Consider the following 25,144-nt stretch of genomic DNA (forward strand, 5'->3'; position numbering starts at 1 on the left):
CTGCGCGGTTCCCATCATGCAACGGGGCAGGGGTATAAAAGCCGGAGGCGGGGCGCGAGCCGGTTCTTCAGAGAGTAGCCAGGGGCAGAGCGAGTGGTGTGTGGCTGTGGTGGGGCGCGGAAGGTATGTGTGGGGGATGCTAGGCGGTACGTGCGCTGCGTGAGGCGTGTGCGTGGGTTGAGTGACGCGCGTGTGGAGCCCCTGCGCTACGGCACTTCTTTCCTTCATTTACACGTTGATCTTATTTGATCGGGCCGGGATGCTGCCGCCTCCCCAGGCCTGAGATGAGAAGAACCCTTCTCCCTGCGAAGCCCTCGGGCGCTGTGCAGTGAAGCAGGTGAAGCGAGCGGGCGGCCGTTTTAAGCCGGAGGTGATGAACTGATCAGATAGACGAGGCTGGAGGCTGCGGGGGGGGGGGTTCCCTTCCCCCTCCTCCTGGCCAATGTGTATCGGAGCGATTCTGATCCGGCTCGACCGCAGCAGCTCCGCCTCAGCCGCTCCTTTGTTCCTGCCTCAGGCGTCTTCCTTTGCTGCGACAACGCCTCCCCCTCTCCATCCCCGTCCCTCGCACAAGGCTGCTGGCTTTCCTGAAAAGGCCTTCCCAGTAAATGCTAATGAAATTCGCGGTGCGAAAACAACTTGGAACAATTAATTCTGGCATGCTCCCCTCCCCCGCCCCGACTTCATTCCATCTAATGGACTGATGGTGAGATGGGTTGTAGTCCAAGAAAGCTCTTTGTTAAGTCCTTAGGGTGCCATAAGCCTCTTCCTTGTGCTATAAAAGGATACTTGCAGGCTCTGTTCAAAGAGTTCATGATGCTTGCATGTTCCGTGGTTCCTTCTGTGGAGCCGTGCAATATTTCCCAAGCTGTGCCCATGTCTGTGCCATGGCTGCTTCTCAAATTATTGCCACCATGTGGAGGCTGATAGTACAGTAACAATTAAAATGGCCTCTGGTGGTTAAAATTACAGAAAGCAGGCCTCCCCTAAGACTCAGAATTTAAGTTCTCAAAATGACAAAGGGAATCTACAGTTCCTTCTACCTGTCAGCATTTTCATGTGCTTTTGGAGTCGAGAGGAGGAAGACATACTTAGAGAGATTGCTTGCTAGGCTAAATTGAGAAATTTCATTTGAGTGTATTTTTTCTTGAATGTTAAACATTGGAACCTCTGGTTACATATGAACACTTCTAGTAATGAGCTCCGCTAACCTGGAAGTACATGCTCCTGGTTGCGAACTTTGCCCCAAGATGTGAGCTGAAGTCGTGCGGCGGCAGTGGGAGGCCCCATTAGTGAAAGCGCGCCTCAGGTTAAGAACGGTTTCGGGTTAAGAACGGACCTCTGGGATGAATTAAGTTTGTAACCGGAGGTACCACTGTGCTATTGGCTTTAATTCTTTAAGGGTTCAGCCCTCGGACTTGTCTGCATAGCCAAGACTCAGTAGTAATAAAGACTCACTAGTAATAAAGATGGGCATTCCTGTCCATATGTGCAGCGCCCTTTTTAAAAATAGTGAAACTAGCTAGCACCTGAATTAGTAGAGAAACGGCTTTTACAGCAGTTTAACCTTGGCATCTTTCATTGTGAGAGTACACTGCACTGCCTGCCCAAAGTGATAGTTTCTAAATGCTATCCTTTTAGGACTTCACTTCAGATTAACTGATTCAATTCCTTACCAAAATCTCTGGATTTACTAGGGCTGATAACTTGGACTTTGCTCATAGGCAGGAAGCAGTTTATTCCTCTCAAGTACAGTACTGGGGAACAGTATAGCTGTGCTGCTACTAGAATTCAGTGAAGCTGGGAGGTCTAATCAAGGATCCTAAAAGGAAAGCAAACATTGAAGACTTAACTCAGGTACATGTAAACACAGGCTGAAAGGACAGAAGCAGCATCATAGCCATGCAGAACTCTTAGTGGTAGAAGATCCCACCATTCTCTTTGCGTGAATATCCACTGTTAGTGGCTGCAGTGTGATGAGACTCTGAAAAGACAAAAGTCACAGTCAACTTTTTCTGAGTATTCCACACACTGAGAAATTTTCCAATCAGAGCTCTAAATAGTACCACACATCAATTTAAGAGGAAGATCTTAATTTCTTGTGGTAAATTGAAAACCATCAATTCAAAAGTTTCCAGATGATGTTAAGCAGCATAACCGAAAAAAATGGAGATCTCAATGAATGCACAAAACCTGCATGTGTTCTGCTTAGCTCTAAATTTCTTATCAATTAGTGGCCAACAATGTTTTTGAAGACTTTTCTCCAGTCTAGTTTAAAGTGTGATCCACACCATTCATTTCAGTGGTTTCTCAAGCAGAATATAAACGTAGAGGAGCTTTCATCGCCCTGATTTTAAAAGTATATCTACTCTGAATGCATTAGTTTTTAACACAGGGATAGGTTGAAGAACATGATTATATAATGTAAATAAAAGAAGCTTGATATTCAAAATCATTAAAAAGGACCTGGGAGAGTAGGGTGTCTAGGTAGGAGTTAGATTTGCTGAACACGAGCTGGTCACTATGGATTTATGTTCTTACTCCCTTTAAAGGTAAAGGGACCCCTGACCATTAGGTCCAGTCGTGACCGACTCTGGGGTTGCAGCACTCATCTCGCTTTATTGGCCAAGGGAGCCGGCGTACAGCTTCCGGGTCATGTGGCCAGCATGACTAAGCCGCTTCTGGCGAACCAGAGCAGTGCACGGAAACACCATTTACCTTACCGCCTGGAGTGGTACCTATTTATCTACTTGCACTTTGACGTGCTTTCGAACTGCTGGGTTGGCAGGAGCAACGGGAGCTCACCCCGTCGCGGGGATTCAGGGTAATTCTTTAGGAGAGGTAAAATGAATGTCTACAACTTGTGCTTACCAATAGCTCCTTCAATGTTGTGGATTGACTCTCTTACTGGGTTGACCCAGTGTCTCACAGATATACCCTTGGAAGTAGGATGCTGAATCAGAGGTGCTGTGCGTTCCTTCACAGGCTCTAAACCCTTCAATTGTCTCAAAAACAAGAGTGAGAACATGTGTTAACATGTAAAAAAGTAATATATTCCGAGCAGAGGCCATCACTTCCATATTCTGTGCATTGGAGTATGGATTTTGTTTTGTATCTGTAAGCATTAAAGTGATTTAAGATCTGTAGGTGTGCTCTCACTGAGAAGCACCCTAAGACAATATAGTGTGCTAAGTAAGTAGAGACCCATATTTTGCCAAGGTAATATTCACTGGCTTGGGTTTCCAGTGTGCAGTGCAAAGCTGCTTGCTTCAGCATTGTCTGCACGTGCCTATTATTGCAAGTGCAGATGGATAAGAAATGGGATACCCATGCAGTACAAGCCAAAGCAGAAGCACTTCTTGCACGGTTTTTGTGTTGTATACTGTGGCAGGAGAATGGTGTGTCTCATCTGCACATAGATGAGGAAACGTTTTCAGTCAAGTACAGAAACAACCTGCCTAATAGCTACACATGTTGCACCTTTGGCTCATGCAAATTCTGTGGAGAGTCATGCTGTTTGCTGAATTCTACAAGAACAATGAATTCCACTTACCCATGGTCATCAAATAGGGTCTCCTTATGGAGAACTACCTTGCTCTTGTCTTTAAGCAGGTCTTCATGGTGATTGTACAGGGCACTAAGGTTAAAATCCAGACTGTCTTTGGAAACCTAGCCATAGGTTTAAGAAGGGATGGGGAAATCAGTATTGATGTTTTTATAAGTCTGCTTTAAGTACACAGTGCAACTACAGGTGTTGAGGGGTCAAAGTGTAGCCCATTTAAAAGCAAATCTGACAGTGCCAACCTATTTCGATTGAGGGCAAAGCAAAAGAGCCTTGCAACACAAGCAAAGGATGGTAACATCAGATGAATATTTTTACCTCAGGTTCTGTATACCAGATTTCTCTTCTGATGCTTGCTAGAGTAGGTGTTCCATGTAGTCGATTCCAGGGGTCTCGTTGCTGTGCAAGATGGGTAGGAATACAGTACGGAGTTTTCTGGATCAATAAGAAGTATAAGAGACTTAAAGGAGTGATTGCAAACTTGTTCAGTCTGAGGAGATGGACCCTGCCCGCCAAGTTAGGTGGGACAACCCTGTGAGGTGCTATTTCAGAATGACCAATCTGAAACCAAAATGAGGCATTGTGCCTCATTGAGTACAGTAGTATAATTGTTCAAATTCTAAAGTCACACTTCCGCTTATGCCCCTTTCTCATAGTTACCCAGTGAGCAACAAAAGTAGTCGGGATGTGCATCTGGAGCTCTTGTTAAGTGCATATAGAAGCTGCTGTAGAAGAGGCTGTATATTGGGTGCTGCTTTTACCCCTTTCTCCCACTGCCTTTAGGACCCAGGCCCTACGCTGTTTTAGACATTTCTGTTTCCCACAAGTTCTTGGTATGGATGCTGTGTCTGTGTTCTGGGGAACTGATGCCACATTTGCTAATCTTCAGCCATCAGCAAATTTTGGGAAACAGTTGGTGCATTTTAGTGCTCGTTATCAGTATTTTTTCTGGGTGAACAGTAACCCATGCTCATTCATAAAGCTTCGTGCAAGAGTGAACATGGCTGTGAGTAAGCTAAGTACATAAAATCAAATCTATAAAGCCAAAATTGATATGCCTGACACTGCTGCCTGTGCTAGATTAGGGTCCATGGGATGATTTACATGAGGTTTAAAATGTGTTGTCTTCTGACCTGTAGCTAAAATGACCTTCCTCCTTTCAACAAACAGACACACACTCCCAACTTGCTGGTTCTCATATTTTCAGAGTAGAGGACAGCACATTGGCAGAAGAGGCAGCATCATGAGTTCTTTCACCTTAACATCATTTCTCTTCTATACTCTGAGACGGGAACACAGGAAGCTACATTATATTAAATTAGACCCTCCATCCATTTAGCTTAGCATTGCCTACATGGACTGGCAGCGGGTCTTCAGTGTTTTAGGCAGAGGTCTGTGTCTCTGTCTGGAAATTAAACCTGGGCCCCTCTGCATGCAAAGTGGCTGGAGGAGTAGGACAGAGCAAGAGGGTGAAGGAACCACGGGGGGGGGGGGGGCTTTTCCCATTCTCTAGACACCCTGGGAAACTCAACAAACCTACTGTACCTGGAACTGGGGGTGGAGAATTCAGCTGAAGGGGACACAGCTGTGGCAATGGATGCTAGCCAGCCATGCTTTGTACACCACTTAGATATATTTTAATATGCTAAGTGGTAGAAATATTTTAAATATATTAAGTAGTGTAGAAATTCTGTCAATCAATCACAGTAGAATCTCTACCACTGAGCCCCAAAAGGAGTGAGCAAAGCCTGGCAAGACAGCCTTGGCATGGCAACAGGTTGCAGCAGATGGACCACGTGCTGTGGATTTGCTGCTGTGTGCAGGCCACCAGGAAGCAGTCTCTGGTTTAAAGAGAAAGGCGAGAAGTGTTTTAAGCGAGGAGCACTTATATATTGCTGAGGCTACATTTATTTGTAGAGACTAGTAGTCTTGTCGTCTAGAGTCTCCAAGTTACTCTTAAAAGTACTTTTTTATAAAATGCGTTTGTGTAAAATTAGTGGCTTCAGCAGTCCCAAAATATATTGTGGCGCTTTGAGATTTTAGAATTTGGTATTCTCTCTGTTCCCACAATCCTCCTTGCAATGTACTTACACTTTCTTCCATTATTGGAAAGAATATAATGTGTGGGGTAGGGAGCTTCTCTGTGCTCCCTCACCCAAGTTGTTGAAAGGGAATGGATGGAGTCCTTTATCTTGCCTGGAAAAGGAATGTATTGATAATGTGCATTCTTATCTGAGGGTAGTGCATTGTGACAACATCTTCCAGTATTGCCTTCTGTCTTCCAAAGTGCCACCTGGCACTCAAAAGTTTAAATAGCTGCTGCCTTATTTTGATGTAGACAACGCAGGTGGCACTGTGGGTTAAACCACAGAGCCTAGGACTTGCCGATCAGAAGGTCGGCGGTTCGAATCCCTGTGACGGGGTGAGCTCCCGTTGCTTGGTCCCATCTCCTGCCAACCTAGCAGTTCGAAAGCACGTCAAAGTGCAAGTAGATAAATAGGAACCGCTCCGGTGGGAAGGTAAACGGCGTTTCCGTGTGCTGCTCTGGTTCGCCAGAAGCGGCTTAGTCATGCTGGCCACATGACCCGGAAGCTGTACGCCGGCTCCCTCGGCCAATAAAGCGAGATGAGCGCCGCAACCCCAGAGTCGGTCACGACTGGACCTAATGGTCAGGGGTCCCTTTACCTTTACCTATGTTGATGTGCCCTCCAGTCAATCTGGCCAGGAATATACAAGTCACTGCTGATTCACACCTGGAGCCAGCTGGTCAAACGCAACTGAGGTTAAGGTAGATTTGTGGGATAGGTGGGTCAGAGGGGTTCTCTTAGATGTTCCCAGTACTACCAGTAATGTGCATCCTAATCTGAGGGTGCAGAGAGGTAGATTTATGACCACATGAAAATAGATTTCCTGGTGAGTGACAGTGGAGAAGAAGGAAAGTGCTGCCTGTGTCATTGGGCCACTTCTCCCAGCCCCCTTTTTTTCTTTTGCAGCAAATAAATAAAGAGTGTGGAGGATGAAAGTGGCTGCAGGCTCCTCTCTGGGAGCCTGCATTTTTGCGCAAAGACAAAGATTGGCTTAGTGCGGCCAGTAAACCAGGACAAATACTCCATAGCAGAAGTGGGGAAGCTTCTTTCTTAGTCCAAGGGACACATTCCCTTCTCTGCAACCTTCTGAAGGCCATATGCCAGTGGTGGCTGGAGGCAGAGACAAAAGTAGGCAAAGCAACATACGCACATTTTACCTTTCTACAATAGGATGGTTTGCGCACACAAGCAAGCAAGAGGCATTATCAGAGTTCCAGAACAAACTGCAATCGGGGAAATGCTCAGGGAGCCAAGTAAGGGGGTGACCCGTGAGAGGGGAGTGGCTTGAGGAGAGGTCCAAGGGCCAGTTAAATCTGTAAACCGGGGGTCTTCTCTAGTTGCTTTCCAGATTCTGGTGTATTGAAAGCATTTTATTATTGTTATTCCTAATGGTTTTGGTGATTTACTCCTCAGTGCCTTACTTTTGCATTGTCTGCTTGCATTTGTTTTGCAAAAAAATTGTCTTCTTTTCCCCCCCTCATTTGCTAATCACTCTGGCCTTATTTTGGATTTTGTGATGTCTTTCCTGATCTGCAGTATAAGTACTAGCTCAGCTTCTATTACTGTAGTTTTGGATAACCCTTCCTCCCCCATTCCCAAGTGTTCTGAAGATATCTAACCCTCTTGCTTTGGCTTTCCCTCTGTTTCCTTTTTATCAATCTTTATTTTTTATAAGACATTTCCTCTACCCAGTGAAAGTTAAGCAGGACTATAACATTCCTCCCATTCAAAACCCCTTTAATCCAGGTTAATAGTTTGGTTGAACTTCAGCATAAATGGGCTCTTTTTGCATCCTTCCTTTGCATTTCTGTGAAAAACACCACAAGCGGAGAATGGCCTGGCCCAAATGTGTGTATAAATGCCTGGTTTGAAACTATTGTATATCTCTCCCCCCTTTTTTTGTTTGTTTGTTTGTTTGTAAGCCTGAGTCTTCTGTCTCTTTAAAAAAAATTCAAACACAACAAAAGGCCTTTTCCATTGTGTTCTTGTCTATGGAATGCTGTTGCTAGGGAGAGATGCCTGCCACCATCTTCGTCAGTTTTTATTTATTTGTTTGTTACATAAAATTAGTACACTGCTTGATCATAAAAAACCTCAAAGCAATTTACAAAAAAACAAAGCAATAAAATCTGTTAGTTGCCAGGTTCAGATTTCTCTGCTAGTGTTTTCCCCCCTGCTTTTAAAAAGTTTATACATGCTTTATTTTATTGTCAGACTGTTTTGAGACTTTTCCCTCTAAAAGCTACGGAAAAATGAAACAAACAATAGACCTGAGCTTCTTTAGGTGGCAATATTTGTCTGAAAAGCAGGATAAAAAAATATATAATCAACTAACATTTCCCGTCTGACGGCAGAGCAATAAGGTTAGGTAGAAGCAAGAGTTGCAATAATGCCAAAGAGGTTCAGTGGCATGTTAATATAAATGTAAAGGGGTGCATTTTAAAATGTTTTTAAATGGTTGAGGGCATTCTTAATAGGTGGCCCTCTTACCTGGGTACATCTGTTGTTGCCCGTGCAGGTCTCTTCATTTTCATAGTGTGGGAATGGAAAGGGGTCCCTGGTGGTTGGCATGCTCCAGAGGATGGGCGATCCAGTGGCGGCAGCAAAAGCAGATCGCAGGTTCCCTCTCGCCGCGTGTCAGGTTTGTTTAGGAACCGGCAGCGGTTGCTAAGCGACCATCTTCCCGGGCTTTTAGAGCCCGCAGCACATTCTCTAAGGCGCCCTCTAATGGCTGGAAATGGTAGCACAAAAAGCGGCGCAGGGAAGGAAACGTCAGAATTTTCTCGGAGGGGTAAACAGCAGCAGGAAAGGAGGACGGTGCAAATGGCGCAAGGCTATTGGTCTTCTTGAGAGAGCGACGTGTAATTAGCTGACTAGTCGGCACAGAGATCTGGAGAGGCGGGGGCGAAGAGGAGAGATGCTCCAGACTTGACGCCGCGATCCCCAGAAATAAAAGACGTTGGCGGATTATTATTTTATTTACAAAAATAGGTTTGGGGTTTTTTTTAGGATTTTATATAGCTGGTAGTTCAAGTGCACCGAATAGTTAATCTCGCTCTTAATTGCATATGTAGTTTTCCTATTTAAAGACTTGCAAGTGGGTTTCCTGTTAATAACGTTTGCGAGGGAAACCGGTTTATAACAGCCGCGTGGGTATGCTAAAAGCGGGAAGGAACATTTGCCTTCTAAGTTTAAAACAACATCCCGGCCGCCTACCTCCCGGGAAAAGAAAGGAAGAGACATCAGGGAGGGCCTGGTGCAAAGACACGCGCCATTCCAAGCAGCACGCTCGTGCAACAGATGTACGCGGCTGTGCAATAGCGTGGAGAGTTAGAAACGACGGGCTTTTGGTGAGACCCAAGAGACAGGACCTCCTCGCTGGCGGCAAATAGCAGCTGCATGGAAAATTTGTTGTTGTTGTTGTTGTTTAGTCGTTTAGTCGTGTCCGACTCTTCGTGACCCCATGGACCAGAGAACGCCAGGCACTCCTGTCCTCCACTGCCCCCCGCAGCTTGGTCAGACTCATGCTGGTAACCTCGAAAACACTATCCAACCATCTCGTCCTCTGTCGCCCCCTTCTCCTTGTGCCCTCCATCTTTCCCAACATCAGGGTCTTCTCCAGGGAGTCTTCTCTTCTCATGAGGTGGCCAAAGTACTGGAGCCTCAGCTTCACAATCTGTCCTTCCAGTGAGCACTCAGGGCTGATTTCCTTCAGAATGGAGAGGTTTGATCTTCTTGCAGTCCATGGGACTCTCAAGAGTCTCCTCCAGCACCATAATTCAAAAGCATCAATTCTTCGGCAATCAGCCTTCTTTATTGTCCAGCTCTCACTTCCATACATCACTACTGGGAAAACCATAGCTTTAACCATACGGACCTTTGTTGGCAAGGTGATGTCTCTACTTCTCAAGATGCTGGCATGGAAAATACTCTTCCAATATAGATACTCCCCCCCCCCTAATTTGTGTTTATTTGTACTTTGTATTTGTAAAACCCAATAAAAATGATTTATGAAAAATAAATAAAAATGAAATACTTTTCCAGTGCAGAGCGGTCAGTCTTCTTCCTTGCTATTTTCCAGACAAAAACTGATTTTTAAAACAAAATCCCCCCGGCTTTCAATGTTCAGTTTCGCTGCTGTTTGAAACTGGCTTTCCGTGGTTTGCTGCTTTTCTGTGATGCTCTCGAATAAACCACCAACCAGGGAAAGATCATGAAACATCTGCGCTGCAAATAGATCGGTACCCAGTTCTAAGCTTCCCACACCGAAAGCACCCCATTTGCACCAACCACATCAGTGGGCATAGTCGTTCTGTAAACGTGGTTGGGAGGCCCGTTAGAACAGAAGAAGAGGGAAAATCTGAGCTGTCACAACAAACCTATATTCAAGGTCCTTTTAAGCCTAAAGAGCGGAAGTGTTTTGCGAGTGATTCACAGCAGATAGTTCCCACGGGGCGGCCCCGAGGTTCCTTCGGCCTTTCCAATGAGATATTTGAGGGGGCTGAACAGGGCCGGATTTAGGTTTGATGAGGCCCAAAGCTCCTGAAGGTAATGGGGCCTTTATATGTCCAGCTGTCCTTTGTCAACAACAAATTGTCGCTGTTTTTTGTGTTGAATATATGCTACATGGTAATTTATGGACCTAATAGGTATCTAAAGCCATTTGCACATAAAATATGTATTTAATTAAAGCAATTGTTGAACTGAAACACATTTAAGAAGTATATTAATAGTGAAATAATTATTAAGCTCTAACTTAAAATGATTGGGGGCCCATTGCTTGCATCATAGAAGCCTACACAACACGAAACACTTGCTGTATGTAGGTTTTGTTTTATTTTATTATCAAATATTTTGCCCCCCCCCGCCCCAAGAGAGTGGGGCCCTAAGCTATATCTTATTTAGCTTATGTGCGTCGTCATTCAAATAGTGTGTATGCCATGTGATCGATTATGTGGGGTGGGGCTTAATCGCCCCCCGCCCAAATTCAAGTTGTTCGCCCCCTGGAGTGGTTTGAGCAGGTGGTGCGGCCTAGTCGTTCCCAGAGCGAGCCTACTCAGAAGCAATTCCTGCTGAATCCAACGCGGCTGACTCCCAGGCCAACGACGTTAGGCTTGCACCCTAACCCTTGAACCTTTTTCCCTCCGGCTACGCCGTTTCCTATTGTTCAAAATTAGGCGGGCTTTTGTTTGTTATGGTCGCGCGGCCTGTCACGCGGCCGCGGCGAGCGCGCCAAGAGGCTCGCGCGCCCTTCGAAAGACGCGCGCGCCAGCAGCAAACGGCCTCTGTCCCCCGGGCGCATCTTTCAAGCCGCCTCAGGTGCGCGGGAGCCGGAGGCCGGCGCGGCGGAGGCAGCTGCGGTTGCTAGGCAGCGAGGTGTGGGCGGCGCGAGGCGGGCAGGGGGCGGGGCTCCCGCATCCCATCTCCGCCTGAGAGCGCTGCTTGCTGCTGCTGCTGCTGCTCTTGCTCTTGCCGCCGCCGCCGCTGCACCTGTGAGTCGGTGGCCGCCTCATCCAGACGCGCGGGGAAGCTGCTCGGTGCCGCTTCTGCGCCACGATGGCTGGGGCCGCTGGCGGTGTCCATCCTCCTCGGCCGGATACAGCTGGGTGCTGGCGGTGCCTCCCTGGTGCCGAGCTCGGGCGGAGGCGCCTGCCGCTTCTGCTTCTTTCTCTGCTGTTGCTGCTTTGGGCAGGCGCCGCTACTCCGGGAGAGGAGCTGCACGCCTGCAAAGAGGTACCGGCGGGGAAGAGCAGGGGGCTTTCATGTCCTGGAGCAGAGGAGGGGTGTGTGTGTCTAAATTTGAAACGCCTTGGAAAAAAAACACTTGGCTTCATTCAAATCAAATTGTGTTGACTAGAATAAAACTCGACGCCAAAGTAGCCTGCGATGCTCGTGGAGCAAAAGGCACGCTAGAAGAGCATTGTTTCTTCGGCATCAATTAATGCTGTAGCCCCAGGAAGGGTTGGAGCAAGGCAGGCACACCTCAGAAGTGCACTTGGCTGCCTTTCGCCCAGGGGGTCTTGTGGGGGCCAGTACACTACCTAGCCAGCATGCTAACAACAGCTTGCTGTGAGCAAAACCTCCTTGGAGGGCTGACAGGCCGTTTGTGGGAACGTTTAAATGGGGGCTGGAGAGGCTAACTTCAAACCACCACCAGGGAAGGTGGAGGAAATCTCTAGTTTTCCTGGAACAGACTGAAGCCAGGGCAGTACTGTAGCGGGTAGTGATTTTCATTGTTGGATGATTATCCTCCATGTTTCCTATATGCTGGACATGGTGCTCTTTTTGTTGTTGGTGCCTCTTAGTGACCCATTCCAGAGGGTAGCCTCTGTTGTAGCAAAAAAAGGTACATTTATGCAATGAACACACTTGGCGTGCCATAGGCTTACACTTTGATCAGTTTTAGTCTTTAAGATACCACAGGATTATTATTTTAGTAGCTATCAAACCAGATTATCTGTTCTAACTAGTTCTAATCTGTCCCTTAGGGACTTCTATCACCACCACCTTCATTTAGCTTTGACTAAGGAGGGACGCGGGTGGCGCTGTGGGTAAAACCTCAGCGCCTAGGATTTGCCGATCACATGGTCGGCGGTTCGAATCCCCGTGGCGGGGTGTGCTCCCGTCGTTCGGTCCCAGCGCCTGCCAACCTAGCTGTTTGAAAGCACCTCCGGGTGCAAGTAGATAAATAGGGACCGCTTACCAGCGGGAAGGTAAACGGCGTTCCGTGTGCTGCTCTGGTGCCGGTTCGCTGGAGCAGCTTCGTCACGCTGGCCACGTGACCCGGAAGTGTCTGCGGACAGCGCTGGCTCCCGGCCTATAGAGTGAGATGAGCGCACAACCCTAGAGTCTGGCAAGACTGGCCCGAACGGGCAGGGGTACCTTTACCTTTTACCTTTAAGGGGTAACGATAAAGACTCATCTCACAAGTCTGAAGAAAAGTGTTTGTCTTTAAATTGGAGGATCAGTGCTGTCCAACCTTCTGGCACTGTAGTATACTCCCTTTCTTGCAACCACCCCCATTGACTGCTGACTGGAATCTACCTTGGGCAACTGACTGTGTTTGCTCCTTTCCCCCACCCCCTATGTAACATGGCAGGTTGCCTGCGAGTCAGATCGCAGTAACTTTCTAGTATGTCAACAAAGAGTGACTTTAATTTCTCCTGTGCATGCCTGTTTTTCTTTAATGAAAACTGATATGAACAGTATATACAATGGAAACAAAAATCAAAGGCAATGAAACAAAGCAGAGGAAAATTGCACATAAATAGCTGCCAGGTGCATGGGTATTAATACTTTTTAATCTCTGGTCATTGTATAGACCATTGTTACATTCCATTGGCTGAAATGGGTGAGGTAGTTCACCACGCTTGCCATATACTTGCATTTGTGTGTTGTGTGTGCTTTTTAAAGATCTGGGAATGTCAAGGCTTTCTGAATTTAACTTGTAGTCTGTAAAAGTACATTTTCTCTCTTACAATTTTGTTACTGGTTTATCTTTTTTTTGGTATCTTGTTACACTCGAAATTGCACCTGCAAAAAGCTGGAACAACAGCCAGAATGCACTTTCATTCCATTTTTGTATGGCTTCTTGTACTGCATGTATGCTGTGGGTGTAACTATATGTCTGAGCTCCACCCTTGACAGTTCTTTCTCTGTTAAGAACAAAGGTGGCCTTATGGATCAAACCAAAGATTTATCTAATGCCATCATCCTGTTTTCCCTGAGTGACCAAACAAATGCCTTCTGGAAACTAACCAGCAAGACTTGAAGCCAAGAGTCCCTCAGCAACTGGTATTCTGTGGCATATAGTCTCTGGACTTAGGAATTCCATTTCGGCTATCGTAGCTGTGGGTAGGGCTCTTCTTCATTCTAATCCCTTCTTCAAAATGACCAAGAAATCCCATTTTGATGTTTTAATTGTAGCTTTTGTCTGTGCCAAAATGTAGCAACAATGGTGTTCTATTGGGGGTGCAGTGCTGTGCATAATTGTTTGTGCCTGCAGCTCCCAAGACTTAAACAATACAAACAAAATTGATTATTTTGGAACTCTTGAAAAGGAACTTGAGAAGAAACTAAAGCAGGCAATTTGAAGTTACCATTATTGAGCCATCTGTTAGCAAAGTGAGCACCCCATAGGTGGCTGATTCCCCCAAATAACACCAGGAGCAGCAAACCTACCCTCCAACAGTTCCCTTGGGGTCCAAGGGAGGCATAGGCCTCTGTTCCTAAGTGGTCATTGGAGGTGAGGAGGATGAATGTTCTCCCCAATTCTTTCTCCTTCAGATTTTGGTAGAGTGAGAAGCACGTGACTTCAGTTATGTGAAATGGCTGAATGATATATTTATAGAAGGCAAGCTGAGGTGTTCTTTGCACTTCCCCATCTCTTCACAAGCATGAATCTCAGGGAATGAATGCTGATTATGCATTCAAAAATGCCACGTGGCCCATCCCTGCTGGAAGTCAATCTCATAGGTGTTGGTGGAACTTGCTTCAGCAGGAGGATTATTCTCACGGCCAAACAGTTAGAGACGAACCTGGCAATAACACTGCTTTAGGCCTGTCAGCCAATTAAATCACGTTTAGTTGATTAATCAACTGCCTTTTAACTGAAGGTTGAATCTAGTCATACTCAAGAGTAGACTCTTTGAAATCAAAGGATTTAAGTTAGTCTTGCTCAACCAATTACATGAAGAGTAAGCTGAATGACCCACTCAGCCAAAGGCAACCCAACAGCCAGATATTTGACTACCCTGACATTTTTGCCATCCCAGGCAGGTAGCAAAACATCCCTCCTCCCCGAGATGCAGTGGGGCTTATTTCACTTTATTCATTTGCTCATCTTTCCAGGAGGCCCACGGCGACCATTTTAAAGTATCATAACTTAAGGCAGTTTATCGCACTAGTACATTGCATATGTAGCACAGCCATGAAAAGAAACCTCACAAACTTGTCTAAACTTATATATAACACAACCCTTTCTGCAGTCCAGTTTCAGGCAGCTCCTGTGACTGAGGGGGGAAATCACCCAGGGGTGAGCTAAAACAAGATAACCTCTGGGTGCCCAGAGTAAAGATGGAGCAAGCAAGGTGGGAGCTTGTGACAGTTAGTTGCCACTCACGAATTCAGAGGCTGGAGTGTGGGTGGTGCTTTTTGCCTCCCTTCTCATAGAATGGAATCGTGGTGCTGAAGAGTTTGCAGCAGCAGTGGGAGATCTCTGGCTCATGGGCCTAATTATGCCCACCAGGCCATTTAGGGAAAAAACACGTCAGCCAGTTAATCACCTGGCATCATATGATTTGAGGTGCTGCACAGGTAAAGTTGAGATGCCAGCTTGAAAAGGAAGACTCAGGAGTGCTCTCTTATGGGTGCTCCTGATTCTTGCTTCCCAGCCTCTGCTTGAATTGGGCGCTCTCTGAATCCAGCACCCTTTTCTGTTGCCCTGCATAGCAACAGAAAGTGCCAGGTTCAAAAAGCGCCAAACTCAAGCTGACTAATTTCTCTATTTTTAACTTTTATTATTAATTCTGCGCATGTTTTATTTAAATGTATAATCTCCTGCAGCCCTCACTGGAGCAGTGTTTCTGGTTTTAATGTGCAGTGTTCTGGGGGAGAGAGAAGGAAGGAATAATAAATGTATTCAAGGGTAGAGTGTCGATGAAGGTTTTCAGAATATCAGCAAAATTAGTTCTGCCTTAGAAGTGACTAGATGCATTTCGGACAAACTGGAGATTGGCATCAGGTTTGCTGTCCAGGCTTTGAAAGAGCAACTCCTGAAAAGGAAGCTGTTATGCATCCCTGGTTGGTAGAACATGGAGTGATATGTGATGATTGAAATTAAATGTGGCTTCAGGTTTTAAATGTTAGCTCCCAACTTATCCAGGACCAGAGTCCAGAGCCGTGGGAGTGACTGATGGGGGTGGGGTCAGACAACCTTAGGAAAATTCCCTGCTAAAAGACTCATTGAATATAATGGACTGAACTCAACTGTGTGTGAAACTTAGTTGACTACCACCCTCTATTTTGTGTGTGTGTTAAGCAAGGATGGGAGGAGCCTTCAGCCCATTCATCTTATTGAGACATTATAATTGGGCTCCCATGCAGCTGCTATTTGCTGAAGTTTAATAAAACTGGGATTCTATTTCTGCATCTCGTCTGGTCTGCTTTGGCCCTAGGCGTTTTGGGCAGGCTGTAGCCAACCATTGGACAGAGGAGGAGGTACAAAATAGTATGTAGTTAATTATAGGTAGTCTAAGAATTTCAAAATAAAGTTATGTCAGCTGTAATGCTGCATACACTTTCTTTGGACTAAGTCCCACTGAGCTCAGTGGGGCTTACTTTTGAGTAAACGTGCATAGGATTGGAGCATTCATTCAGTTAGCATTTTAAAGATATTCCCATTTTAATATTAATAAGCATAAGTACCAAGAGCTTGTCAAATATCCCCAAAGCTTTTGCATTCATTGCTCAGGAGCCTGGAAGCAGTTTTTCTTCTTAATGAGCAATTTGGTAGAATACCGCATGTGGGGTTTTATTTGTTATCTCTCCTAAAAGTGAAAGGCTTGCTAAAGGCTTACAGTGTAACCCTACCCTTATCTATTTAGAAGTAAGTCCTATTGAATACAGTAGGACTTACTCCCATGTAAATGAGATTAGGGCTGCATCCTTAGTGTTTTTCTTCTTTCAATATGAAAGCCCAGCATCAAGGGAAAGGCCTTTGAGCAGACAAAGCCTGACATGGTTAGGGACTTGGGTAAGTTGTGAAATAACATTGAAAAATGAGTTGGCATTTCATTCCAGTCATCACGTATAATTCCATGTCCCACCCCTGGGGTACATATGAAGTGCATTTTCATATATGCAAGTGTTGCTCTTTCAGACCCCACCCACCAGAAAATCATTTTCTAGAAATGACCAGTTCTCCCAGTGTGATCTTTGAGAGCATGGAGCATGCTGAAACTCCTTCATCTCTTTGCATTTGCTCAGTGGGAACAGTAATAGCTGCAGAACAGAATAGCTGTATTTTTATTTAATTTATTCTGATATAGATCCTGACTGTTGGCTCCAGGAGACTCATACCTGTTTTTTGCCTAAAGTAATTAGGATCAGTTGCTGCTGCTGTTCGGTACTTCTAGCTAGCAGTGTCGGATCTACGAATTTTGCCAAAGGGGGCAAACGTCTGTATTGCTGCCCACCCCGGCAAAAAGGAAGCCTGCCTGGGGCCCCCTACACCTCAACTTGGCAGGCAGGTGGGACCTCAAGTGCTTCCCCAGCCTCAGCCAGACAGTCTTGAAGGCAGCATCTTGCCCTCCTCCAACTCTTTGCAACACTGAGAAATGGTGGGTTGCTCTGCCATGGGAAATGGAGTGCAGGGATCGGGGGTGAGCAAAGACCCTGATAGGCAGTGATCAATGGATGGAGGAGCTGGTTTGCTTGAGGCTCTTTTTCCTCCTCTCAACCTTCCCTGTTTTTGTATGGTGGAACCTCAGCACACACACACAAGCTGGGAAGCTCTGACTCTGAGCTTGTCCTGGTCTGCTGGCCAAGTTCAGGTTCAGCTTCCCTAGCAGGACTTGAGTAGCAGCAGAGGTGGATTTAGCCGAGCATGACTGGTTCACCTGCACAGTGTTGAAACAATGACTTAGAATGGAAGGCAAGAGGCTGTGTGTGCGCGCGCATGTGCTGAATTTCAGCGTGGCACAGGGCACTGCTGAAATTCGAAAGCCCAAAGTCTGCCACTGGGACCAGGCCCCTCTTTCTCTCCTTTGCATCCCATCCTGCTTCAGCTTCTCAGCTTCCTCTTCTTGGGGTGGGCAAGGAGGAAGGACTTTCTATAGCCACTCAGCAGTTTTTCCTTCCCGCTAACCTGCCACGCGGGGCATATGCTCCTTTTCACCACCCCGTTTGATTCAGGCCTGTCAGCTAATGCTTAGACAGATGCTTATGATGGAACTCCAAACCCCTCAACCAATTCCTTTTTGTATTACTCAATGGTCCCACAGAGGTTTGCAAAGTACTCTTTTTATGTCTTTGCTATAGGCAGCAAGAAATGGGATAAAACATATGTCCCTGTAGCTCAGTTGGAGGCAGAACACATGCCTTGCAACAGACCCTAGATTCAATCCCTGACATTTCCAGGTTAGGATGAGAAATTCTCTTGTCTGAAGCCGCCTCTGTAGACCAGGAATGGGGCCCTTGTGGCTCTTCAGATCTCATTGGACTCCATCAACCCCACACAGCGTAACCAGTGGTCAAGGATGACGGGAGCTGTAGTCGAACAACATGTAAAGGGTCACAGGTTCCCCTCCCTGGCCTAAGGCCAGATAAAACCTTAGACTAATCCCTATATCTCTGAATTAAGAGGACTCTTTTAAAGAAACAAAAACGGTTGTTTTTGCTTGCTTTTGTAGATCGTAAATATTGAGGTGAGACAAAAAGTGGTCTGTATTGGAAACACTGGTAAAAGCTCCTGCTGATGTATAGGACAATTACATTGAGAAATATTTGATGCTGCATTTATAAGTCTTAATATCGCCCTTTTCACTGTACATCTTGTGCATCAATGAGTTTTCAGCTTCTCCTCACTCTTTTATAACCTTGGTCTAGTAAGGCAACTGTAATTGGTTGTGTGCTACAGTTATCACCCGTACACTGATGACTGTGTGTTTCCTCTTACCGGAAGCCTGGACTTAGCTGAGGATGCCTAACTGTCCTTGCTTTACTAGATTTATTTGATATTCAGATAAACACCTGCATTTCACACCCCACCCCCACCCCCATTAGCCTCACCATATGCTGTATGAGTAAACTCTTGAATATGTACCTCGGTTTACAAACTTAATCCGTTCTGGAAGTCCATTCTTAAATTCTTCAGATTCTGTTCTTAGACTGAGGTAAAGTTCTCAAACCAAGACACTGTTTCCGGTTTTGCGGAGTTTGTAAACCAAATTGTTCTTAAACCGGACTGTTCTTAAACCAAGGTACCACTGTACTGTGACTGAGGAGCACTGGTCTCCTGCTTCTCTATTTCTGTGAGCAAAGCCCTCGCAGCTTCCCCACCCAACTGGCTATCTCACAAGAGAAAGATTAAAACTGTCTGACGGAAAGTTGGGAAAATCTGGGTCTTAATTTAAACCCTAAACGACTCCTCAGCCTGTCACTTTACTCGTGACTTCTCAGCCTCTCACCTTCCTCTGACAAAGTATCTCCCATTTATCTGTAAAATGTGATTTGAGGTCTGATTGGTCATTGGGCAGGAATCCCATGAAAAGGTACGCTAGGATCATTCCCTTTGTTCTTGCTTCCCCACCTCGGGGCCTGTGACCTTTCTGCATCAGGGCCAGACAGCATTTTGCTATGCACTGGGAAGCTGACCATTCTTGCAGCTTACTCATAAGCAACTAGAAATACAGTGCTGACTGGTTAGATCAGTTAGGGGTTTGAGCCACCGGGCTCTCGTTTTGTTTATAGTATTCTGTTGAACATTTGCCTACTCCCCTCTTTCTTTTATTCTTAATAGAGTTTCATAACTTGACCACTGAAGTGTGTGCATTTGCTGACCTCAGGATTCTAGCCATCCCCATGCATCCAGACTGCTTGGAATTAATGCTACAAGGAATTTAGGATCAGAGTTCTTATAGACTAGTACATTAATCTATCCTCTGGGAGACACCAGGAGCAGGGGATTGGCTGGAGGCACAAGGTGCATTGGATCCCAGGATCTAATAGTTAATGGGGCATCCCCAGATCCCTCCTTGTTTGGGGTGGCAGGTCAGGCTGCAGACTGAAATAGGTGGTGGCAACCATAAATCAAGAAGGCATAACTGGCTCTCTACTGGGCAGTTGAGTACCCACATACAAGGAAGGGGATCTGTTACATAGTGCTACTTCAGATTCTTGATCATGAGGTCAGTTTCTGTAGAGCTAAGAACACAGGAAGAGCCCTGCTGGATCAGGCTGAAGCTCCATCTACTCCAACATCCTGTTATCTCAGTGATGGTGCCTGTTGGAAAGTTTACAAGCAAGACATGAGCACTAGAGCAATCTCTGCACTCATATTCCTCGGTGATGGGTATTCAGAGACATGGAAGTAGCATACAGCTTTCATGGCTGTTTGCCATGGATAGCCTTATCCACCATGAATTTATCAAATCACCCCTTTAAAGCTGGTTGCAGCCATCACCATCACCATACTCTATTTATCTGCTGTGCGAATAAGTATTTTATTTTGCTGTTCTGAAATTTCCAACGTGCATCATCATTGAGTGGCCCAAGGTTCTAGGAATATATTAGAGTGAGGAAAGCAAGGTAAAAAATTGTCGTCAAACATCAGGCTTATTAGTCTCATTCTGCCCCCGCAATGCTTCATCAGCTCCCTTACCTGTTCACCCCTTTCCACTAATAGCCAGGCTTGTCTTTCAGTTGGAGTTGTGTTTTTTTCTGGTCATCATTTTTGATTGGCTGCTTGTCCCACCTGCTTCCTCCTTCTCAGCTCTCTTCCAGAAGCCCCTCTGCCCTGTGTAAACGTTTCTCCTACACAAACTGACATTTTACTTCCTTCACATAATTTGCTGCTCAATTGGAACCTGCAGAAGATAAATGATAGCAATTTATTTTCTAGGTAATGTGCCATTTTTCAAGCCATAATCCCAGCTACTTCCCTTTTGGAACTATGTATATCGCTGTATATTTACACTGCGCCACCCTCTTCTGCTTTTTGAGATGACTCAGGTCCATATACCTCAATTAAAATCATTCTATTCTGTGGAAATCCTTATCTTCTTTTATAAAAGAAGCAGGAGGTCCTGGGCGCTATACTCAGTTTTGCAGTGTGTGCTGCTTTTGGCTGCCAAAACATCCTGTACAACTGGATTTGGCTTGCTGTACTCAAGTTTTAGGAATCTCTTTAGACAAGCCACACTGCAGCTTCCAAACTCTAAATAGGTAAGAGTCTTGGAGCCTCAGGGGACTGAAAACCCCCTGGTAATTTATTTTAAATAATACAGGTATTTCCTAATTTACATCATTTTTCTGCATAGATGTCAATCAGCAGTACTGTAGTGCTGATGTAACTTTCATGCTTTATGATTTTGTATTGCTGGCACATCCTTCCTAACATTTAAGTGCTGCTGGAGCTAGTCTTTGGCATAAAGAAGCTGAACTGAAAAGGCTGCCAATCACCATTGCTATACATGCAATGTTTTATAATTTGCAAGTCTTTGACTTTGTAATGAAGAGCAGCCATGTAGTGGCTGCTTTTAAATCCAGGCACATGAGTGCTGCTCCTTGTGGGTGAGTATCACGTGCAGTCTCCATTGTGTACCACGTTATTGCAAGACATAGAGGTGTGTAGCAGCCTGTAAGGCAAAGTGTTACAAATAACTGATGTGCCAACACTGGACATTCTGCATGAGACACCAGTTTAAAGTGCTCTCTATGTAATGTGTCTGCTTATCATTTGCATCCACGCTCAGAGCTTAGGTATGAAAAGGTATGGAGCCATAGCAAACCGGAGAATGGATCTTGCTGAATTCACTCTGTTGTGGCGTGTCATGGACAATAGCATGAACAGCCTAATTAGCACTCTTCTTTGTTTTAGATATGTGCAATTATTGCCTCATTAATGAGGCACTGTCCTTTCCAGGATAATGTTTTATTGTTTGAGCTGAAGCCCCATAGCAATGAATGAACAATACAGATGACCAACTTAGCAACTGGCAAACGTGTGCAAGTTCGCCTGTTTCTTAAATGTTGTGCTGAAGTGCAACAATGGTTGGCTTGGTCTGCGGTAATTGTTGCTTCACCAGTAGATACTTATACATTCTGGATATATACACCTGCCCCACCTAGCCCCCTTGTTGCACAACACAGAGCTGTAACTTCCGTTTCTCACTTTAAAAAAAATTATCCACCCTGAAACACATTGTAGTAATCCTACCACTATGGAGTTAAATTTAGAACCATTTGTATCCACATTTAGATTTTTCTTTTCAGTTCCTTTCAGTTTCTGCCCTGTGTATTCCAGCAAAAATACAGGTGGGGCAGGTGGAAAATTAGTCATTTTTCCTTAAGCCCTATTCAGATGTTTAGCTGAATGCATCAGGGCCCAAAGTGTGTGCATGACTGCATCTTCTCCTAACCTTTCTTTAGAGTGAATGCCTGAAGGGAGGATCCAGCTATATTCAACAGACACTAAACCTGCGGAGATTGGGAGTGAATATTGGGATAGGAGCAACACATGCTGTTTGGGCAGTGGCGGCGGCGGCGGGAGGGTACAGTGTACACAGCCCAGCACATAGGTGCCAACTCTGTGAGGCCCTGGTCCCTTTGGTCCTCCAGTAGAATATTTAGGGGGAACTGAACCCTCCCTATTTTCCACAAGTTGGCACCTTCCTCCCTTGGACAGCCACCTCCCTCCTAGCTGGACATCACCCTCTTTTACAGGTTTGTGTCCTCATGGTGAAGGAAGGTGGTGTGGAGAGAGGGGAGAAGTGAGGAGAGGCACACCCCCACCCCAATATTTTCTTCAAGTTGGCCTCTGTGACCAGCATCTTGTGCACCTATTCACCACAGACCCCTTGCTAATTTCTTCTGGTAGAGACAAGAAAAGGGTGGTTTTGACCTTTGTAAAATCCAGTTTGCAAATATCTCAAGGTAGTGCATGCATTTTACACACACACACACACACACACACACACACACCACTGTGCTCGCACACGTTTTCAAAGTTGTTGCTACAGAGATGAAAAGCCAATCTCTTCAATTAAATGAAGAAGTGGTTTAGAGAGGAAACACGTACAGAAAGAAAATGCTGGAAATTAGAGCTAGGAGAAAGTGAAGTATCAACCTAAGGAGAGCAGGTGGTGAACATGCAATAAATGAAACTTAAAATGTTGACTTTGCCTTTTACAGGCCGCTGGTTTCAGAGGCTGAGTGGTGGTTTATGTGTACATGAAGTAAAACTGGAAAAACCAGTAGCTTGGAGGATTTGTAACCGACAGGGGCCTAGGCTGTCTAACATTGTGAGGCTCAGCTGAGTTGGAAAAGCCACTTTTAATCCATAAACGGTTGCCCAGGGGTTTCTGAGGATATATGTGGAGAAATGAGTATAGTGGATGCCCTAGATAAGTTTTGTACTATGTGGCCCGGGAAGTCCTAATCCTGCATCAGAAATGTTTTCCCGCTAGCAAAGCAAGAGAGGAGGGAACACAGGTTAATACTAAAGTACAAGCTTTGTGTGAAACAAGTATCCAGGTTTAGTCCCTGTCATCTGGGCTGGGAAGGACATGTGCCAGCCAGGACAGAGAATCCCAGCTTGCTTGGACCAGCAGTTTTATTTGCTGTTAAGCAGCATTCCATGAACTTGCTATTGTGCCATCTCAGACAGGGAAGTTAGTGAAGAGATCTGATTCTGATAATCGAGGGATGAGGAGAGTTGCCAGCAGAAGTACACTGAAACCAGAAGATTGCAAACAAGATTGGGCTTCTAACACAGTTCCAGGAAACGGACAACTTTTCTTCATAATAGGCATGTGTCTAATCTTCTCAAAGAATGTCTGCATGCCTCTTAAAGTCAGATTGAATTGCTCATTTGAAAAAGCAAAATGTTCTGAGGAAATAGAACTTGTTTGTATGGTCATCAGTGACAAAACCGCTTGTAAAATGGTATTGAGAGCCACTTCAAACAGCAGAGATACTTTGGGCATGGGGGAGAAGGAAGTAGAGTTGGAATGGCAGGTACACTCCCAGTGCCAGATTGCATCCTTGTTTGCTTCCTGGTTCAGAATGCCCAAAGGAGGAGTACATGGTGAATCCAGATAAGAACTCCTTGTTATTCCTTAGCTGCTTTTACAACCTGTTCCTTACAGAGGCAGCTGGACGGCTTTTAAGGCTGGCCAATATTTCAACTATACTTCAGTTATTATTATTCAGTACAAGGTTCTGGGTCCAGCTTTCTGGAGGTAGAATTATTCTGAGTGCATTGGAAGAATGCTGCAGTTTCCTGAAAATACCCATTTCCACATTTGTGATAAACTTAGCATTCCTTACAGCAGCTAAGTGACCTTTACTGGTATGAAAGCACTTTCTGCTTAAAAGGGTCTCTTTACTATTGATTGATCATCACAGGTGGGAGAAAGCAGGGATTGAGAACATGGGAAGCTGCCTTATACCAACCAACTCAGACCACTGTTCATCCAGCTCAGAGTCATCTACGTTGTACACCAGGGGAGGGTAGTCATTAGTCTTGCAGGATCTACCATATTATTGTACTAGAACTCTTGAGATCCCCCAAACAGAGCCAGGTGCAAAATAAATTTAGCTAAGGGCTTATCCACTTCCTCTTGTCCCACTGCTTTCCCCTGGGGAAAAAATGCTCTTTTGTTATCAGTCAGAGCAAATGGCACGGGTTTTCCGTGAACTGCCGTTTGTTCCAATTTAATGCTAAAGAGCAGGTTTTTCTTGGGAAATGAGTGGGGCAAGGGGAAACTTGCTTAGACCCATGCTTTCTAGGCATGGGGCAAGCAAAAGTGTGGACAAGCCCTAAGAATTAAGGACAGAGTTCCCTTTAACATATGTTTAGCCTAGATTTTCCTGCAGGCTTTATTTGTTTCAGCAACCTAATTTAGAATTTTTGTGTCTCTGTGTGTGTTATTTTATTTTATTTATTTATACTCCACCCATCTGGCTGGGTTGCCCCACCTATTTTTGGTGTTGCTATTACAGTGGTACCTCGGGTTAAGACTTACGGTAATTCGTTCTGGACGTCCGTTCTTAACCTGAAACTGTTCTTAATCTGAGGCATCACATTAGCTGATGGGGCCTCCTACTGCTGCTGTGCCGCCGTGTGATTTCTGTTCTCATCCTGAAGCAAAGTTCTTAACCCGAGGTACTATTTCTGGGTTAGCGGAGTCTGTAACCTGAAGCATCTGTAACCCAAGGTACCACTGTACTAGACAGTTGGAATCCCTTACCAAGCTCCTGGAAATCACCCAGAGATCTGCCAGTAGTTTCCAATCTACCACCACACCTGCTTGATACTGTCTAGCGGGGTTTCAGACAGAAGTCTTTTCCAGCTCTGCTTGGAGACACTGGGAGGGTTTTTAAAAAGCAACTGCACCAATTCCCCATTGTAACCCCCCCCCCCCACACACCATACTGAAAAAGCAAAGACTGAACTAACACAAAGCGTGCTTTACACCCTGTATCAATGGCAGTTTCTCCATAGGAGCCACTAGTTCTTATCTACTATATAGTGATGGTTCATTTATGATACAGATAGGTAGCCGTGTTGGTCTGCCATAGTCAAAACAAAATAATTTTTTTTTCCTTCCAGTAGCACCTTAAAGACCAACTAAGTTAGTTCTTGGTATGAGCTTTCATGTGCATGCACACTTCTTTAGATACACACTTCTTCAGTATCTGAAGAAGTGTGCATGCACACGAAAGCTCATACCAAGAACTAACTTAGTTGGTCTTTAAGGTGCTACTGGAAGGA

General features: G+C 45.3%; 2 protein-coding genes across 5 annotated transcripts in view; one reads left to right on the forward strand and one right to left on the reverse strand.

Moving 5' to 3' along the window:
* Nucleotides 1-1,790: 1,790 nt before the first annotated feature.
* Nucleotides 1,791-8,456, reverse strand: CFAP276 (cilia and flagella associated protein 276). Of its 2 annotated transcripts, none has more exons than XM_079980568.1 (5): nt 8,140-8,456; nt 3,881-3,997; nt 3,554-3,669; nt 2,872-3,005; nt 1,791-1,984 (listed from the first exon to the last, which is right to left on the reverse strand). In XM_079980568.1, exons 1-5 carry the CDS (start codon nt 8,218-8,220, stop codon nt 1,914-1,916), a joined length of 519 nt encoding a protein of 172 aa, XP_079836694.1. In that variant the 5' UTR covers nt 8,221-8,456; the 3' UTR covers nt 1,791-1,913. The 2 variants fall into 2 exon arrangements, with proteins under 2 accessions (XP_079836694.1, XP_079836695.1); XM_079980569.1 differs by lacking the exon at nt 8,140-8,456 and adding an exon at nt 5,654-5,787.
* ELAPOR1 (endosome-lysosome associated apoptosis and autophagy regulator 1) overlaps nt 6,270-25,144 on the forward strand; it is a 54,811-nt gene continuing 35,936 nt past the window's right edge. The window contains exon 1 of one of the 3 annotated variants that reach the window (XM_079980269.1): nt 6,270-6,350. Coding sequence is in view for 2 of the 3 variants with exons in the window: in XM_079980267.1 (XP_079836393.1) it covers nt 11,206-11,382 (177 nt within the window). In the remaining variant the exon portion in view is untranslated. Of the gene's footprint in view, nt 6,351-11,059; nt 11,383-25,144 lie in introns of those variants that run through there. The other 2 variants (XM_079980267.1, XM_079980268.1) reach the window with 2 other exon arrangements.

Source organism: Podarcis cretensis (assembly GCF_951804945.1).
Source record: "Podarcis cretensis genome assembly, chromosome: 6".
Lineage (NCBI taxonomy): Eukaryota > Metazoa > Chordata > Lepidosauria > Squamata > Lacertidae > Podarcis > Podarcis cretensis.

Coding starts and splice junctions, on each gene's coding strand:
- CFAP276 (XM_079980568.1), bottom strand. CDS start 8,220: ATGCCAACCACCAGGGACCCCTTTCCATTCCCACACTATGAAAATGAA. Junction 3,998..8,139: donor GCAACAACAGATGTACCCAG/GTAAGAGGGCCA, acceptor TTATTGATCCAG/AAAACTCCGTACTGTATTCC. Junction 3,670..3,880: donor TCTGGTATACAGAACCTGAG/GTAAAAATATTC, acceptor ACCTATGGCTAG/GTTTCCAAAGACAGTCTGGA.